Source organism: Oncorhynchus clarkii, chromosome 15 (assembly GCF_045791955.1).
Source record: "Oncorhynchus clarkii lewisi isolate Uvic-CL-2024 chromosome 15, UVic_Ocla_1.0, whole genome shotgun sequence".
Taxonomy (NCBI): domain Eukaryota; kingdom Metazoa; phylum Chordata; class Actinopteri; order Salmoniformes; family Salmonidae; genus Oncorhynchus; species Oncorhynchus clarkii.
Genome location: NC_092161.1, coordinates 17,891,085 through 17,909,306, shown reverse-complemented (window position 1 = coordinate 17,909,306; position 18,222 = coordinate 17,891,085). Strand labels below are relative to the sequence as shown.

General features: G+C 40.5%; 1 protein-coding gene across 1 annotated transcript in view; it reads right to left on the bottom strand.

Annotated features, from left to right (window-relative positions):
- Positions 1-18,222, bottom strand: part of LOC139366998 (receptor activity-modifying protein 3-like) — a 28,803-nt gene that overhangs the window by 2,645 nt on the left and 7,936 nt on the right. Inside the window, exons 2-3 of the mRNA XM_071104843.1 lie at positions 8,001-8,030; positions 7,463-7,625 (exon numbers count right to left, since the gene is read on the bottom strand). Of these exons, the coding sequence (XP_070960944.1) occupies positions 7,463-7,625; positions 8,001-8,030 (193 nt within the window). The remainder of the gene's footprint in view (positions 1-7,462; positions 7,626-8,000; positions 8,031-18,222) is intronic.

The window sequence follows — 18,222 nt, the reverse complement described above, 5'->3', positions numbered from 1 at the left end:
AATCGTACACATAGGATGTGTCTAAACTGATAAACAGGGAGGGTATATCCCTAAAATTCTTACTCTGCAAAACACTTTTTCAGCCCGGCGTGAATCTATAAAGAAAGAGGCTCAAGTCATGCCTCTTTAGTCATAATATGCATAGAAAATCGATATGAATGGATGTGCATCACAATGGTAAATCACAATGGTACATTTTTGAAGACGTTATTTTTGGAGGTACGGTAGTGCTACTGTAGCTAGCAAATTAGTGTATAAGTGATTGATAGCTACAGTAACTGTAAACCATTTTGGCTGGCTAGCTAATCATCATGGCTAACTGTGGGGCAAAACAATTCACTTATTTACATTTAAAGGAACCACAATAGATAGAGCATTGATTAGGCACTGCTTAAGGATGTCCTAATTTATACAGTATGACACATTTACATAGAGGATTTTTGAAGAATCTATGTAGTGCTTATGCATGCTTTATGAATGTGTTATAAAGCCCTTGTAACATTGTTTTTGTTCAAAGTATGTCACTTTGGAAACTGATGGAGTAGCCATTTGCCGTGTGTGTCCTCCTCATCAAGTTTACATCATTAGCTACGAGTTGGACACAGGCTGCCTCATTAGGGTGCATTTCTGTATGTACTATGCACTATAAACTGCACTAAAAGCAACCCATTATAACACACACAGTATTTCTTCCAATATGACACAAATTACCTGCACTTCCCAGGCTTGTTACAGTACACAGTTAGGAGCTAAATGGGTGATTAGAGTTGATATAATAGCACTCTGGGTAACATGGGGTCCCCGCCATGATGCTTACCTAGCAAAACAGATCCTATCAGACCACATTAAGTCAAACTAGTCAAGACCAAAGTGGTTAGCTCTATATTTAACAAACATCAGTTTCCCCTCCTACGCCTTTCATACTAGCGGTGTGGTTTGACGTCAGCCAATCCCCATCATTGCTTTCAGACAACCTCCGCCTAAGTGCTGCAAATCGAATGAGTCTCGGTCAAGCGTGTAGACTGTGTCTCCGTACGGACATAAGGGAGGCTGCTGTAAATTAATGGATTAATTGTATGGTAACTCTGGAATAGCTTTTTGTCTTGTATATTATTGTAGAAAAACAATGGTACAAGATGTTGACCCCAGACTGAAAAGTGATAGAATACGTGAAGTTACCATATATATTTAGCTGCATGCTGTGTTATTTTCTTTTATAATTTAAAACTGCAAAAGCTTACCCATCATTAAAAGGACGAATACATTCTTAGAAAAGCTTATTGTCTCTTGCTTAAAAATCCTTAAGAGTCTAAGCTGGGGGGAGGGATACTACTAAACTAACATATGGAATTGTTTTTAAATGGTCATACCAAGGATAATTTTGCTATTTGATTTGGAATTTTAGGACCCCTTAAGGTATCAAAACTATATACACATTTTTGGGGGGATGACACATTGAATTTGACCTTACTGCTATTAGCTCATAGAAAAACATTTAATAACAGCTTCATACATGAATAAACAGATGGTGAAAAACAATTATCTGAAGCAAGTTTGTTCTGAAGTGTCTGTCCTATGTATATACAGTATATACTTTTTTTTAATTTTAAATTACATGTACCCCTTATCTTAGGCACAAAACTATCTCCATCTATGCTTCCATTCATTTTTTAAACTGGTACCTGGCTTCAGACTCTTCTTGTGAGGCTTGGGGGCGTCCCAGAGCAACACCATCATGTTTGTGAGAGTCTCATCTTTCCATAGAGGGGTCAAAATAGTTTGTAGGCTAAACCATTTGGACACTACAGACGTTTTCATGAGAAGACCAATTTTCAGGATGTCTCATGGTCTGACAAACACAGCTCTAGCTCTGCCACCTTTCAACTGCAGATGCGGAAGGGCGACATCGGTGGATGAGGTGGATTGAGACGCAGCCATGCAAATAAAACAGATATATCTAGCTTAAACAGGTTTTGATGGGGATGTATTTATTATGCTAATTAGATTTATGCGGGGGCACGGACATGAACTCTAGGTTAACAAGGGTACATTTTAGACGAATGAAGTCATATTTATTTTTATTTGACCTTTATTTAACTAGGCAAGCTAGTTAAGAACAAATTCTTATTTACAATGATGGGCTACCCAGACAACGCTGGGCCAATTATGAGCCGCCCTATGGGACTCCCAATGCCCTGCCGGATGTGATACAGCCTGGAATCGAACCAGGGTCTGTAGGGATGCCTTAGACCACTGCTCCCACTTGGGAGAAGTGGTGGTGCTGAGGGTGCTGCAGCACCCCCTGAAAAATTTGAATTAAAAAAGGATATACATATATATATATTTTTTTTTATTACACAAAAGTTGTGCACTGGGCCTTTACTAGCCTTCTGTAGCATTGGCAAATTTGTTTTCAAAATCTGCTGTGCTTCAGATAAAGTGATAACTGGAAAAACTACATTATTTCCAGCAGCTGTACATTTGGTGCACGAGAAGAGCTGAGGCATATTTGAAATGTTTTCTCATATGTATTTTCATGCAAGGAAAATTCAAAGCTTCCCAATCGCAAAACCAAACCAAACCACAATGCCAACATTACAGGTCAACTTCACTGCCAAACATTGCCTGCACAAATATTGTTCAGAAATGGCCACAAACAATACTTTCAAGGAAAAACTGTATTTAATGAAGCCTCATACTCTTTATAAGGTCTATAAAAATGCTTCAGAAATCATTCATCAGCAAACAACACCTTTTTATATAACAGTTTATGCTGGATAATATTGCTTATAAATCATTTGTGAAGTATCCATGTATTGCTTATGAAGACATTATGAGTGTTCTAAAAAGGCTTTCTAAAGTGTTGATTATCCAATGGGATCCTGTTTTGAAGTGTTTTGAGTCCAGCTTGTCAGAAACATAACAAAAGATCATTATGTCTGATTGTGTAGTCAATGAGTCCATTAGGTTGTCAGAAGAAGCTATGCTGCAGAAAAATTCTGCTCCGCTCTTAAATTTTTTTAAATAAAGGATATGTACAGACAGGCATACTTGAGCGAGGAGAGGACATAAATCAAATCAAAGTTTATTGGTCACGTCCACAGGATACACGTTGTAAATGGTACAGTGAATTGCATAGACTTTACAACAAATTTATCAGTGTCATCCAAGATGGATTTTTGCTGGATTGTTTTGGATTATGGTTGTTGAGGTAATTTTTTTTCGACCCAAGAGACAGTGGCATAGCGCAGTTTTGCTGGATTTATGTAAACTCCATCAGACATCCTAAAAGGCATTTCATTTTTACAAGTATTGTCCAAGTGTTTAAAGGCCTTGATTGTTTTTTTACAACACTACATTATTCAAAAATGTCATACAAATCTCCAAACTTCTTTTTGTTTTGTTTTAGACCACTATTAAATGGTCCAGGGCTAATTTTGTTAGAATTTTCACAAGTTTTTCTAGATTTAGTACATGAAACAACATTTATAAAGCGAACATTATCCCTTAGGTCTAGCACAGCAAATAATTAAATTGTTTAAGCACATGTTGCAGAACAGTGATTAAAATATTTTTGCCTCTAAAAATGTAATTGTAATACAAACATTTGTTAAAATATGGAAAATGATTCATTTGAAAATCCCAATAAAAACATAACCTTCTATCAGATCTTTCAGCACTCTGACGGAGTTGACGTTAGACAAAAATCTGACGGAGTTGATGTTTTGCGGAGTTGACAAAAATTGCATTTTACTTCTTCATTCAAGTGGTATACACTAGCAATCCCAAGGGATCGACCTGGGACCTGGAGAAAAAAAACGGTTCCCTTCAAGTTGTGGTAAATTGATTTTATTTCCAACTCTCCTCTCCGTATGTCCTCTGTGACTGGTACTGTAATTACCAAATGTTCTGTTCTACTAAATTACACAGACAGTAAATTCACATTGCGTTTGCAAATGGCCATTTGTGGCTACTAACATGCACTGTTGACCTTGAAGGAGCATCTGTTAGTTAGAAAGCAGACCAAGCCTGCTGATGATATTGTCCCTAGGCCTGCTGTTGATAATGTCCCTGTGTTAATATTCATTAGCAGTGGACGGCACCGTGCCTGGCATTCAGTCTCTGCTGATGTTCTGCAGTTGGTCCATGCCTCCTCGGCTGTCCCATTCTCTTGACTGTGTACCCGTGGTGAGATTCAGATTTGCTCATTTGAATCAATATACAGATTTAGGATCTTAATTTGATCACCATGTTGTTGCAGGAATAGCAAAATTGTAGCGTATTCAAAAGTCTAAGTTTGTAATTTCCCCTTAAAAATAGCAGACTTGATATGCCCTAACCCCTACAAAAAATGTCCATTAATTATAATCCACACAATAATTCACATTTCCTGTTGCTGCAGGATACTGCTATGAGAAACTGGTCAAATGAAGATCTTACATGTGTAGATGGCCGTGCACTTTGGAGAGAGTTCCATCTAACTTACACCTCGCTGACATGGCCGCATGCTTTGTTTCTCTCAGCGCAGAACATCAACGAGGACCAAAGGTCCTTCACTTTCTCTCATTCTATTTCTTTCTCTCGCTCTAAACAGAGCACCAAAGATTCCCTGGGGATGTCCATGAGAACACATATGTCTCATGAATAACTTGTTAACAAGTACTGTAAATATCATTTTCAAGCTGGTGTGTTTTTTTTAATACTTTGTTTTTATTGTAGGAACACAAAGAAATTAAAAATAAAGTAAAATAAAAGAACAACAAAAAAGATCTGGCAGTTACAGTGCACGTCATACCTTCATCATCATATTAGTTACATTGACATCTTTGAATTAGACCCTTTCCAATTACAAAACCCATTTTTCCCAGTATTCTTGACCTCTCTCCTGTTGAGTTCTTAAAGCAAAGGTCATACCATCCATGTGGTATATTTCTTCTACAATGTCTTTCCATTGTGTCACTGTGGGAGGGTCTTTTTGTAGCCATTTCCTAGTGATAGCCTTTTTACTGGCTGCCAGTAGGACCTTCAAGCTGGTATGTTTGGTAACGGATGTCTTGAAAATAGAAAACTTAAGCAATGTCTTGACAATACGAGCTACTGGACATAATATGAGGTATTGTACAAGGTACAGATGGGGAGGGAAGGGTTCGTGGAAATGGCTTTTACACCCTGTAAAGATCATATGTCTCTCACATAAACATCTGGCCAGTTGGTAATAGACAGGTACCTAGATGGAAGCTTAAGTAATAGTCAAAGTTTGGACACACCTACTCATTTCAGGGTTTTTCTTTATTTTTACTATTTTGTCCATTGTAGAATAATAGTGAAGACAACAAAACTATGAAATAACACATATGGACTCATGGTGCGGCAGGTTAGCCTAGTGGTTAGAGCGTTGGGCTAGTAACCGGAAGGTTGGAAGCTCAAATCCCCGAGCTGACAAGGTACAAATCTGTCATTCTGCCCCTGAACAGGCAGTTAACCCAATGTTCCTAGGCCGTCATTGAAAATAAGATTTCTTTTTAACTGACTTGCCTAGTTAAATAAAGGTTAAATAAAAAATAAAAAAATGTAGTAACCAAAAAAGTGTTAAACAAATCAAAATATATTCTAGATTTGAGATTCTTCAAAGTATCTGGGTCTTCATTTCCTGTGGCGGTCCTCATGAGAGCCAGTTTCGTCATAGCGCTTGATGTTTCTTGCGACTGCAGTTTAAGAAACTTTCAAACTTCTTGACATTTTTCGGATTGACTGACCTTCATATCTTAAAGTAATGATGGATTACTGTTTCTATTTCCTTATGTGAGCTGTTCTTGCCATAATATGGACTTTTACCAAATAGGGCTATCTTCTGTATACCACCCTTACCTTGTCACAACACATTAAGAATGAAATAAAGTCCACAAATGAACTTTTAACAAATCACACCTGTTAATTGAAATGCATGCAAGGTGACTACCTCATGAAGCTGGTTGAGAGAATGCCAAGCGTGTGCAAAGCTGTCATCAAGACAAAGGGTGGCTATCTCAAATATAGAATATAGGGAGGTGACCAAGAACCCGATGGTCACTCTCACAAAGCTCCAGAGTTCCTCTGTGGGAATGGGAGAACCTTCCAGAAGGACAAACATCTCTGGCCAGACGGAAGCCACTCCTCAGCAAAAGGCACATGACAGCCCACTTGGAGTTTGTCAAAAGGCACCTAAAAGACTCTCAGACCATGAAAAACAATATTCTCTGGTCTGATGAAACCAAGATTGAACTATTTGGCCTGAATGCCAAGCGTCACGTCTGGAGGAAACCTGGCACAGTGTTTCCCTACGGTGAAGCATGGTGGTGGCAGCATCATGTTGTGGGGAGGTTTTTCAGAGGCAGTGACTGGAAGACTAGTCAGGATCGAGGGAAAGATGAACGGAGGAAAGTACAGAGATCCTTGATGATAACCTGCTCTCTGGAGTGACATGAAAATAGCTGTAGAGCAACAGTACCCATCCGACCTGACAGAGCTTGAGAGGATCTGCGGTGAAAAATGGGACAAACTCCCCAAATACAGGTGTGCCAAGCATTTAGCGTCATACCCAAGAAGACTTGAGGCTGTAATCGCTGCCAATGGTGCTTCAACAACATTCTAAGTAAAGGGTCTGAATAGTTTCATTTTTGTATTTTTTTTAAATTACATTTGCAAAAATGTCTAAAAAACAGTTTTTGTTTTGTCATTATGGGGTATTGTGTGTAGATTGATGAGGGAGGTAAACAATTTCATCCATTTTTGAATAAGGCTGTAACATAACAAAATGTGGAAAAGGTCAGGGGGTCTGAATACTGTACGGGTGTATGAGTATGCCTGTGGATGTGTGTGTCCATGTGTGTGTTTATCTGTGTGTGTGGACGGTTGAAGCGTGTTAGAGAACCATACTGGGTCAGCCAGCAGGCACAGGTGCCACTCATTGGTGAGGGGGAAATTATCACTGGGCAGGCCCAGCCAGGCAAACAGCCCCCTGGATCTGCAATGCCAACTAGCATTTGGATGCCAATCGCCTGTTCATACACAAACAGCCAGATGCATGCATTCACACACAGAGTGGGCACTTTTTATTTTATTTTACTAGACTACCTACACTGCAATACAGTATTCTTTGATTTATCCTACAGTAGGTTTCTTAAGTCAACTTTTTAAGTAGGAAAACTGTTCTGAGCTTCCCCAAGACATTGTACAATAATTATTGTGCTGAAATGATAATTTTAGTGGAAATATGTTTTATTTTGGCTTTAATATCCAAATCTTAGACTGCCTCCAAAAGTTTACCAACAGATAGAGTGGGGCTACACATGTTTTTCTGGCTGGAACTAATCCCACCTTTCCCTTCTCACACACATTTATTCAGAAATTATACTGAATTGATAGGACACTGGCTTGTTCTGATAAGACTGAAAGGGCAAGAGACGGCAGGGGAGTCTTTTACCTGATGAAGTGTGTTAAGTTGCACCAGTTCTGGGGATCCACGTAAGCCATCTCTCGCTTGAAACCCTCTCCACACACCTCCATCTCCCACAGCAGCTGGGTCTCGTTGCACAGAGCCACACTAGGCCTTCGTGGTACAGACTCAACATTGATATTCTCGGTGGCTGCAGGACATAAAAATGTCCAAATTACAGAAAGAAACATAAGCTTCAATGTTCCACAGTAACATTAGCGTCGTGTTCATTAGGTCAAGCAACAGAAAAAGTTCTACAACTGAAAAAGAAAATTAGTGTCCAGATAGTCCCTCTCTGTTTTAGTTAGTTTTCTTTTCATTGCCTCATGAACACAACCCAGAAGTGAATATAATTCTCGCACAGGGTTTGTCAGAAGTCAGGAAATCAGAATTTTGTCAATTTTGACTATTATTGTTATCACAGGGTTAAAATGACTTATAAAAACATAAAAAGTACAGCATTTGTAAGCTGTGTTCCACAGTGTTTCATGTCTTCAGAAGGAGGATGTTAGCAAACCTTGCTTACCTGACAATCCTCTTGTCATCCAAGAGTTCACTGTCAAAGACAAAATCACACAGAGACTTGAAACAGTGTTAGTAGTCATGACAACAATCTCATTGAAGCATGACTTTTTGGGACCAACATTAAAGATGCAATATGCAGAAATAACTCTGCCATTTCCTAGTTTCTAAAATTCTAATAGTTTGCCTAATTTAAAAATGTGACAAAACAAGCCATGTATAGTGTAGAGAACCATTGTACCATCTAAATCACTCTGAATTTTTTTTTTAATTACCCAAAATATTATATTTTCCGCTGTTTGAAGCTAGTGTGCAAAACCGAAAGTAAAAGACGCAAAAACAAAACTTAAGAATGGGAAACATAGAAAAAGTGCAAATAGAACAGATGTACCGCTTCTTAGACTTGCTTTCAATGAAAATGACAGATCTAGAACACAATTTTCTACGTGAATTTGGTTGGGTCGCCAAAAAAGCTACATATTGCAGTTTTAAACGTTGTTGTCAAAACACAACTGAAACATATAGCATATAACATATAACATAAAACTGACAATTCTGACCAGCTGGCCCTTACCTTTCCCATTCTAAACACATTCTGGCTGACAAAAAAATAAAGAAACATGAATCCACAGTTTATGAAACAGTTGTGTGAGAATCGTTAATTGAGTAAATGATGGCGAGAAGAACAAATTCGTTAAAGAGTTTTCTGGAACAATGCCAAGCTGTCTGATGTCGGATGTTGTTGCTGCTGCTGCTGTTGTCATGCACAAGCGCACACTAAATTCAGGGGGGAGGACCATGACTGCATGGCCATGCACGACTCCAACACTATCATCAAGTTTGCAGATGACACCACAGTGGTAGGCCTGATCACCAACAGCGATGAGACAGCCTATAGGGAGGCCAGAGACCTGGTCATGTGGTGCCAGGACAACATCCTCTCCCTCAACGTGATCAAGACAAAGGAGATGATCGTGGACAACAGAAAAAGAAGGACCGAACACGCCCACATTCTCATCGACGGGGCTGTAGTGGAACAGGTTGAGAGCTTCAAATTCCTTGGTGTCCACATCACCAACAAACTATCATGGTCCAAACACACCAAGACAGTCGTGAAGAGGGCACGACAAAGCCTATTCCCCCTCAGGAGACTGAAAAGATTTGGCATTGGTCCTCAGATCCTGAAAAGGTTCTAGCTGCACCATCGAGAGACTGGTTGCATCACTGCCTGGTATGGCAACTGGTCGGCCTCTGACCACAAGGCACTACAGAGGGTACTGTGTACGTCCCAGTACATCACTGGGGCCAAGCTTCCTGTCATCCAGGACCTCTATACCAGGCGGTGTCAGGCCCTAAAAATGGTCAAAGACCAAGTCTAGGTCCAAACGGCTTCTTAACAGCTTCTACCCCCAAGCCATAAGACTCCTGAACAGCAAATCAAAGGGCTACCCAGACCCCTCTTTTACGCTACTGCTACTCTCTGTTTTTAATCTATGCATAGTACCTACATGTACATATCACCTCAATTACCTCAACTAACTGGTGCCCCCGCACATTGACTCTGTACCAGTACCCCCTGTATATAGCCTCCCTTGTTATTTTAATGCTGCTGTTGTTGGTTATGGGCTTGTAAGTAAGAATTTCACTGTAAGGTCTACACCTGTTGTATTCGGCGCATGTGACAAATAACATTTGATTTGATTTGATTTGGAAGACAGCATTCATATAATGTTGAAGCTGAGGAGATGGCTATAGCTAGTATCCCTTTGCACACTATCGTGCTGACCTGAACCAAACCATGCAACGAAGGTGGATGTGTAAACAGGCCAGCTCAGTACAGCTTGGTTTGTTTCTGCTTGGATCGGCTCAGTAGTGTGAAAAGCCCTTAACTGTGTGGCTGTCTGTGGCAGTATCTCAGATAGAGTTCAGTGATAAGGGAAGGATAAAGAAATGGTGACTGGCACTGCTCAGAGCTCCTTTCTGTCTCTTAGGACACCTGTCGTCCTCTCGGCTGAACCTGTGCCCCCACCCCGATGGGGCTCTCTCTGATGAATATTTACTCCATCAAGAGTCCACCCCCTGCCGTGATTACTAATACAGCAATGTCGCATCTGACTCTCAGCGTATGGATAGGATAGGAGGTAGACATTTTCTCAGAGCTTTTAATACAGTGTTTGTCAAACCTCTCCCCATATGTTTCACAATGTTGTTGTTGCCCTGAACTATCAGACCTGACTATCAGACCTGACTACCACACCAGACTACCACACCTGACTAGAACACCTGACTACCACACCTGACTACCACACCTGACTAGAACACCTGACTACCACACCTGACTAGAACACCTGACTACCACACCTGAATACCACACCTGACTAGAACACCTGACTACCACACATGGCTACCACACCTGACTACCACACCTGACTAGAACACCTGACTACCACACATGGCTACCACACCTGACTACCACACCTGATTAGAACACCTGATTAGAACACCTGATTAGAACACCTGATTTGAACACCTGACTACAACACCTGGCTAAAACACCTGATTAGAACACCTGACTAGAACACCTGATTAGAACACCTGACTAGAACACCTGACTAGAACACCTGACTAGAACACCTGACTAGAACACCTGATTAGAACACCTGACTAGAACACCTGACAAGCACACCTGACTTCCACACCTAATTTGACTAGACTAAGGGCTTGATGATTAGCTGACAAGTTCAATCAGGTGTGCTTGTTTGACAGAGTGGAAATTGACAACCCTCTGCACCGTAACACAACATAATCCAGAAGCACCTTCTGGTTGTCGAGAGATGGTACTTGTAGCTCTCAGGAAGACCGTAGCGGTGCTCGGTTTTCAAATTCATAGAACGGGGATCCCAGAGGAGAGGATTGAGAAACGCTGCTTAGAGTGCATACACTACCACAGCACAGGATAGAGAGGGGGGAGAGGGTTGAGAAACACTGCTTGGAGTGCATACACTACCACAGCATAGGACAGAGAGGGAGGAGAGGCGATATGGTTCAGCGAGAAACCTCCAATCTGACCTCATGCCATGTCGGTTGTTTGGCACTGGCACTGCCAAGTGTGGGACACACACATAATCAATCTTCTATCCCCCTCTCTGACCCAGCTGCATGTTACTCCCTCAATGTGTCTGTGCAGCAAAACTGTTACGTGGGAATCTGAAGCCCATTTTGCACCTCTTCAAAACCAGAGCATCACTGAATAGAGAATGCACACGAGCACACACACACACACTCTCTCTCTCTCTCTCTCTCTCTCTCTCTCTCTCTCTCTCACACAAACACATTCGTTAAGTTTTCACCTCGATCGCTCTTTGTCTCACTCTCCCCCCATTTTCTTACTATGTTCCTTGTTTTTTCCTTCAAGTGCCAGTCTTATGCCCAAATTCAATCAATCACAGATAGGTAAACCACACTGCGGAATCACTCAGAATGTCTATGATGTATCAAAGATGCTGATCACAATAAAACGGACAGTCTCGTAGACTTCGTCATTATTGGATATTGACTCGAAACCACAAATACAGTGTAAGCATTCTGAGTGAACCCACAGTTGTTTTTACTTGCTCTGTGATTACAAAAACTATGCTGTTTAGTTCAGTCTCACCCGGGGGATAACTACTCTAAATTTAGCAATTTCCTCCCGCAGGATATGTGTTCAAAGCAGAGGGGTCTGTGATCGCTACGTGTGATAAGTTCAAACGGTATCGGGGCATGACACAAATACAGAGTCGTCACAATGAGTGTTTTCACAAATCAGTCCCCCCCCCTCTCCTGACAAACCTTCAATACTATGTACATCCCAAACACAAAGGCATTCAGCTTCCCTTATACCCACACAGTGTTCCCCCACAATTGTATAGGTGGCTCAAGGCACACTTTCTCCCCAGCTGAAAGAGTTTGGCTATTATGGGTTTCAATTGACAGTTTTAGTTTCTAGCGGGTCTGGAAATTGCTATGGGGGCCTTTGCATCTCGTATGAAAAGTGTGGAAGGGAAACACAAATAACACACGGATAACAAACTGAAACTGATAACACACTGATAACAAACTGAAACTGATAACACACTGATAACACACTGAAACTAATAACACACTGAAACTGATAACACACTGATAACAAACTGATAACTAACTGATAACATACTGATAACAAACTGAAACTGATAACACACTGATAACAAACTGAAACTGATAACAAACTGATAACAAACTGAAACTGATAACAAACTGATAACAAACTGAAACTGATAACACACTGAAACTGATAACACACTGATAACAAACTGATAACACACTGATAACAAACTGATAACACACTGATAACAAACTCAAACTGATAACAAACTGATAACAAACTGAAACTGATAACACACTGATAACAAACTGAAACTGATAACAAACTGAAACTGATAACAAACTGATGACAAACTGATGACAAACTGATAACAAACTGAAACTGATAACACACTGATAACAAACTGAAACTGGTAACACACTGATAACACACTGATAACAAACTGATAACACACTGATGACAAACTGATACCAAACTGATAACACACTAATAACAAACTGATAACAAACTGATAACACACTGATAACAAACTGAAACTGATAACAAACTGAAACTGATAACACACTGATGACAAACTGATACCAAACTGATAACACACTAATAACAAACTGATAACAAACTGATAACAAACTGATAACACACTGATAACAAACTGATAACAAACTGATAACACAATGATGACAAACTGAAACTGATAACAAACTGAAACTGATAACACACTGATGACAAACTGATACCAAACTGATAACACACTAATAACAAACTGATAACACACTGATAACAAACTGATAACACACTGATGACAAACTGATACCAAACTGATAACACACTAATAACAAACTGATAACAAACTGATAACACACTGATAACAAACTGATAACAAACTGATAACACAATGATAACACAATAGAAAATGACTGAAGTAAAAATGAGTCACCCAGTAAAACCCTACTTGAGTAAAAGTCTAAAAGTATTTGGTTTTAAATATACTTAAGTATAAAAAGTAAGTGTAATTGCTCAAATAAACTAAAGTATCAAAAGTAAAAGTAGAAGTAGAAATCATTTCAAATTCCTTATATTAAGCAAACCAGACGGCACCATTTTCTTGTTTTTTCAATTTACAGATGGGCACGCTCCAACCCTCAGACATAATTTACAAACAAAATGTGTTTAGTGAGTCCGCGAGATCAGCGGCAGTAGGGATGACCAGGGATGTTCTCTTGATAAGTGTGTGAATTAGACAATTTTCCTGACCTGCTAAGCATTCAAAATGCAAGTACTTTGGGGTGTCAGGGAAAATGTACGGAGTAAAAGTACATCGTTTTCTTTAGGAATTTAGTGAAGAAAAAGTATAAAGTTGTCAAAAATATAAATAGCAAAGTAAAGTACAGATACCCAAAACAACAACTTAAGTAGTACTTTCAAGTATTTCTACTTAAGTACTTTACATCACTGCTGATAACACACTGAAACTGATTACACACTGATAACACACTAAAAACAAACTGATAACACATTGATAACACACTCATAACACACTCAATGTCATGGAAAGCACTGTATCTGTAGAGGTTAATAAGGAAGAGGAAGGTATTTCACTCTTTCCCTCCTGTGTCACACTTCTGCGATGGTTTTGTAAACATAGGCAAGGACCAAAATAACATCCAACAGTCAATCCAGCATGAGGTAGCTCTGAGCACACACCATGAATATGAAATCTCTCTGGTAAACCAAGCGGCCCAAGGCGACAACACACCGCTGAGCTGCCTGCATAACCATTTGATAGTGTCAGAGCACAGCCTTCCCTGAGGTAGATAGCGGAGGCTGGGGAATGCCAAACCCCTGCCACGCTCAGTTTAAATGCAGCTTTGACTGTCACACTGGGTACACTGAATAGTTGACGGCTGTTCTTGTGGAAGGTAGAAAAAAATCATTTTCTTACTTTTATTTAACTATGCAAGTCAGTTAAGAACAACTTCTTATTTACAAGAATGTCCTAGGAATAGTAGGTTAACTGCCTTGTTCAGGGGCAGAACAACTGATTTTTACCTTGTCAGCTCGGGGATTCGATCTAGCAACCTTTCGGTTACTAGTCCAACGCTCTAACCATTAGGCTACCTGTCGCCTCTCTTATGGTGCCACTTTAAAAGAACAAGTTATAACTTCTTTATAGAGCATTCATAAGCACTCAATAGATGATACACAAATGATTAGAACAAGTCATACTACATAAAGGGTGATATAAAATGTCCTTACGTCTGGTGCTTTGCATAATGTGGCATAACCCTTTTGCCACGTTGTACTGCATAGCTATATAATCTCATATCTGCTTATGAATGAAGTCTGAAACATCTATATAGGACTTATAAAGGGTTTATGAAGGCTTCATTAAGCCCTATTAAGTTCACTTCCGTTTACAGTTGGATCACTAGCTTTATGACCTGAAGAATGCATATGTGAGTTGAGGCTGTCGTCCATTGCATGAGTTTGACAAAGACAGACACCACGTCTGTCTGCTGCTGCTTTGGGTGCCTTCATTTTTACTACAGCCTTGTTCCCTCTCACTTGGCAATAGGATGACAGGATTTATGAGAAGCAGCAACTAGAAATCTGAAGTCTCACATTAACCAATGTCTCTTGAGTAATATTCCTGGTTTACATTTGTACAGCAGTGAGTCAAAGGGCCAAATCCATCCATTAAATAGAGAAATTAAAACACAGCTTTTATAAGAGTAAACCCTTGTCAGTCTCCACACTACAAGGATATCATTCAGAAAGCTGAGAAATTCACTTGCATCCTGACTCGAAAATAAACATTCTTCTGGAGCATAAAAACAAAAAACAAAAAGAAAATTCTGTTTCAAATTGAAGAGACAGTATTTGAATTAGTCGCTTCCTAGTAACCACATAATCCATCTTGTAGAAGTCTACTGGGAAGCTATAGAACCAACATGCTAGGTTGTGAAAATAAAAATAGAAGCATAGCATTGTGACAAGTGCAGGGCCATCAAGCATAACACTTCTCATTGGGTTTTATCTTCATATGGGAACAATGCTGTGACTGTCAACACCTCCCCGCATGCCCCCACCTCACCCCTCTATATGCCTGATATAGTCTTGTGGTTGAAACAATTAAGAACTTGTCGGTAGAGAATGTCGACTGAAGCATGAAATACAAAGATACAAAAAGGCTTCACCTTGTAGCGTTGCCATGTTCCTGAATTGCCAACCTGTCTGTCGTATAAACATTCTATACACAGAAATACACTTTACACTGAGTGTGATGGAGTAGGGTGAAAACGCAGCTACTGCAAAAATGGAGTATGTAGCGGGGCTAATGTAGACAGTAAACAAGATACACTAAATATTCAAAAGCATGTGGACACCCTTTCAAATTAGTGGATTTGGCTATTTTAGCCACACCCGTTGCTGATAGGCATATAAAATTGAGCACACAGCCATGAAATCTCAGTAGACAAACATTGGCAGTTGAATGGCCTTACTGAAGAGCTCAATGACTTTCAACGTGGCACCGTCAAAGGATGCCACCTTTCCAACAAGTAATTTTGTCAAATTTCTGCCCTGCTACAGCTGCCCTGGTCAACTGTAAGTGCTGTTATTGTGAAGTGGAAATGTCAAGGAGCAACAACGGCTCAGCTGCGAAGTGGTAGGCACACAAGCTCACAGAGCGGGACCGGCAAGTACTGAAGCATGTGGCGCCTAAAAATCGTCTGTCCTCGGTTGCAACACTCACACCCAAGGTCCAAACTGCCTCTGGAAGCAACGTCAGCATAAGGACTGTTCGTCGGGAGCTTCATGAAATGGGTTTCCATGGTGGAACAGCCGCACACAAGCCTAAGATCACCATGAGCAATGTGAAGCGTTGGCTGGAGTGGTGTAAAGCTCGCCGCCATTGGACTCTGGAGCAGTGGAAACGCGTTCTCTGGAGTGATGAATCACGCTTCACCACCTGGCAGTCCAGTGGGCAAATCTGGGTTTGGCGGATGCCAGGAAAACGCTACCTGCCCCAATGCATAGTGCCAACTGTACAGTTTGGTGGAGGAGGAATAATGGTCTGGGGCTGTTTTCCATGGTTCAGGCTAGACCCCGTAGTTCCAGTGAATGGAAATCTTAATGCTACATTCTAGACAATTTTGTGCTTCCAACTTTGTGGCAACAGTTTAGGGAAGGCCCTTCCTTACCTGTTTCGGCATGGCAGGCCCTTTCCTGTTCCAGGGGGGTAACATATCGTCAGTATGATATGTCCCACTACATCAGTGGTGTCAAACTAATTTTGCCCCGAGGGCCGCATTTGGTCTTCAATGAGGTCAGAGGGCCTCATTGAACCTTTTTATGTTTCCTTACCATCAAAATTGGCAAGACATAGTCCTGTATCCACTGTATAGCTTTCATTACTGTGAATATTAGCGAGCCGGACACAGTGAAGAATGTAGGTCCATTCTCATTTCTACACAGTTTCCATTTGGTTTTAGTCATTTTAAAGTATATCGAGCTCATTTTTGAAGATTATTATTTCATAGAGATTTTTGTTTTTACTCAAACTATCCACGGGCCATATGTTTGACACCCCTGCTCTATATCCTTCTTGATAGATTCCTTGTAATTAGCCAGGAACTCTTAATGGGAGAAATTTCACGGAGACCATATCCAGGCCTAATTAAAAGTGCTAATTTCTCAGATGTGATACTAATCTCCCAGTAATTTCCTTGAGGCTGCTAGAGGTTAACACAGGGCCAGACACCGAATGTAATCAGAAAATAACCAGTCTGTACTCTGTTCGATAGCAGTTTAAGGTCATCTATCTGCAGGTGTCAAGACGTCATGCTTCACCGGGCACTGGAGTCCACTTCACAAATGGAGCGAGGAGACTTACTCAGCCTCTCAAGTATAGCCTCAGCTGTCAAAAAAGGACAACGCTACAGCTCCCTGTTCCCTTGGCATTATGGCTGTCTCTTTGCAGAGAGCAAGGCTCTTCGGCTCGATCTCAACTCACAGTATGCTTCTGTTGATGCTAAACATCATCAATGCTAATGTGGACCTATGGCGTTTCTATTAATTTCAAGTTGAGGTGGTCCTTTGAAGTTGCTCGAGCTCTGCGGCTGCTAACTTGAAACAAACAGTTCAGCAGAGACAAAAATATCAATGAAGGCAAATGATCTGCTGGGATGCATGGGGAGGTGTCATACAGTGCCTTGCGAAAGTATTCGGCCCCCTTGAACTTTGCGACCTTTTGCCACATTTCAGGCTTCAAACATAAAGATATAAAACTGTATTTTTTTGTGAAGAATCAACAACAAGTGGGACACAATCATGAAGTGGAACGACATTTATTGGATATTTCAAACTTTTTTAACAAATCAAAAACTGAAAAATTGGGCGTGCAAAATTATTATTATTATTATTATATTATTATTCAGCCCCTTTACTTTCAGTGCAGCAAACTCTCTCCAGAAGTTCAGTGAGGATCTCTGAATGATCCAATGTTGACCTAAATGACTAATGATGATAAATACAATCCACCTGTGTGTAATCAAGTCTCCGTATAAATGCACCTGCACTGTGATAGTCTCAGAGGTCCGTTAAAAGCGCAGAGAGCATCATGAAGAACAAGGAACACACCAGGCAGGTCCGAGATACTGTTGTGAAGAAGTTTAAAGCCGGATTTGGATACAAAAAGATTTCCCAAGCTTTAAACATCCCAAGGAGCACTGTGCAAGCGATAATATAGAAATGGAAGGAGTATCAGACCACTGCAAATCTACCAAGACCTGGCCGTCCCTCTAAACTTTCAGCTCATACAAGGAGAAGACTGATCAGAGATGCAGCCAAGAGGCCCATGATCACTCTGGATGAACTGCAGAGATCTACAGCTGAGGTGGGAGGCTCTGTCCATAGGACAACAATCAGTCGTATATTGCACAATTCTGGCCTTTATGGAAGAGTGGCAAGAAGAAAGCCATTTCTTAAAGATATCCATAAAAAGTGTTGTTTAAAGTTTGCCACAAGCCACCTGGGAGACACACCAAACATGTGGAAGAAGGTGCTCTGTCTGGTCAGATGAAACCAAAATTGAACTTTT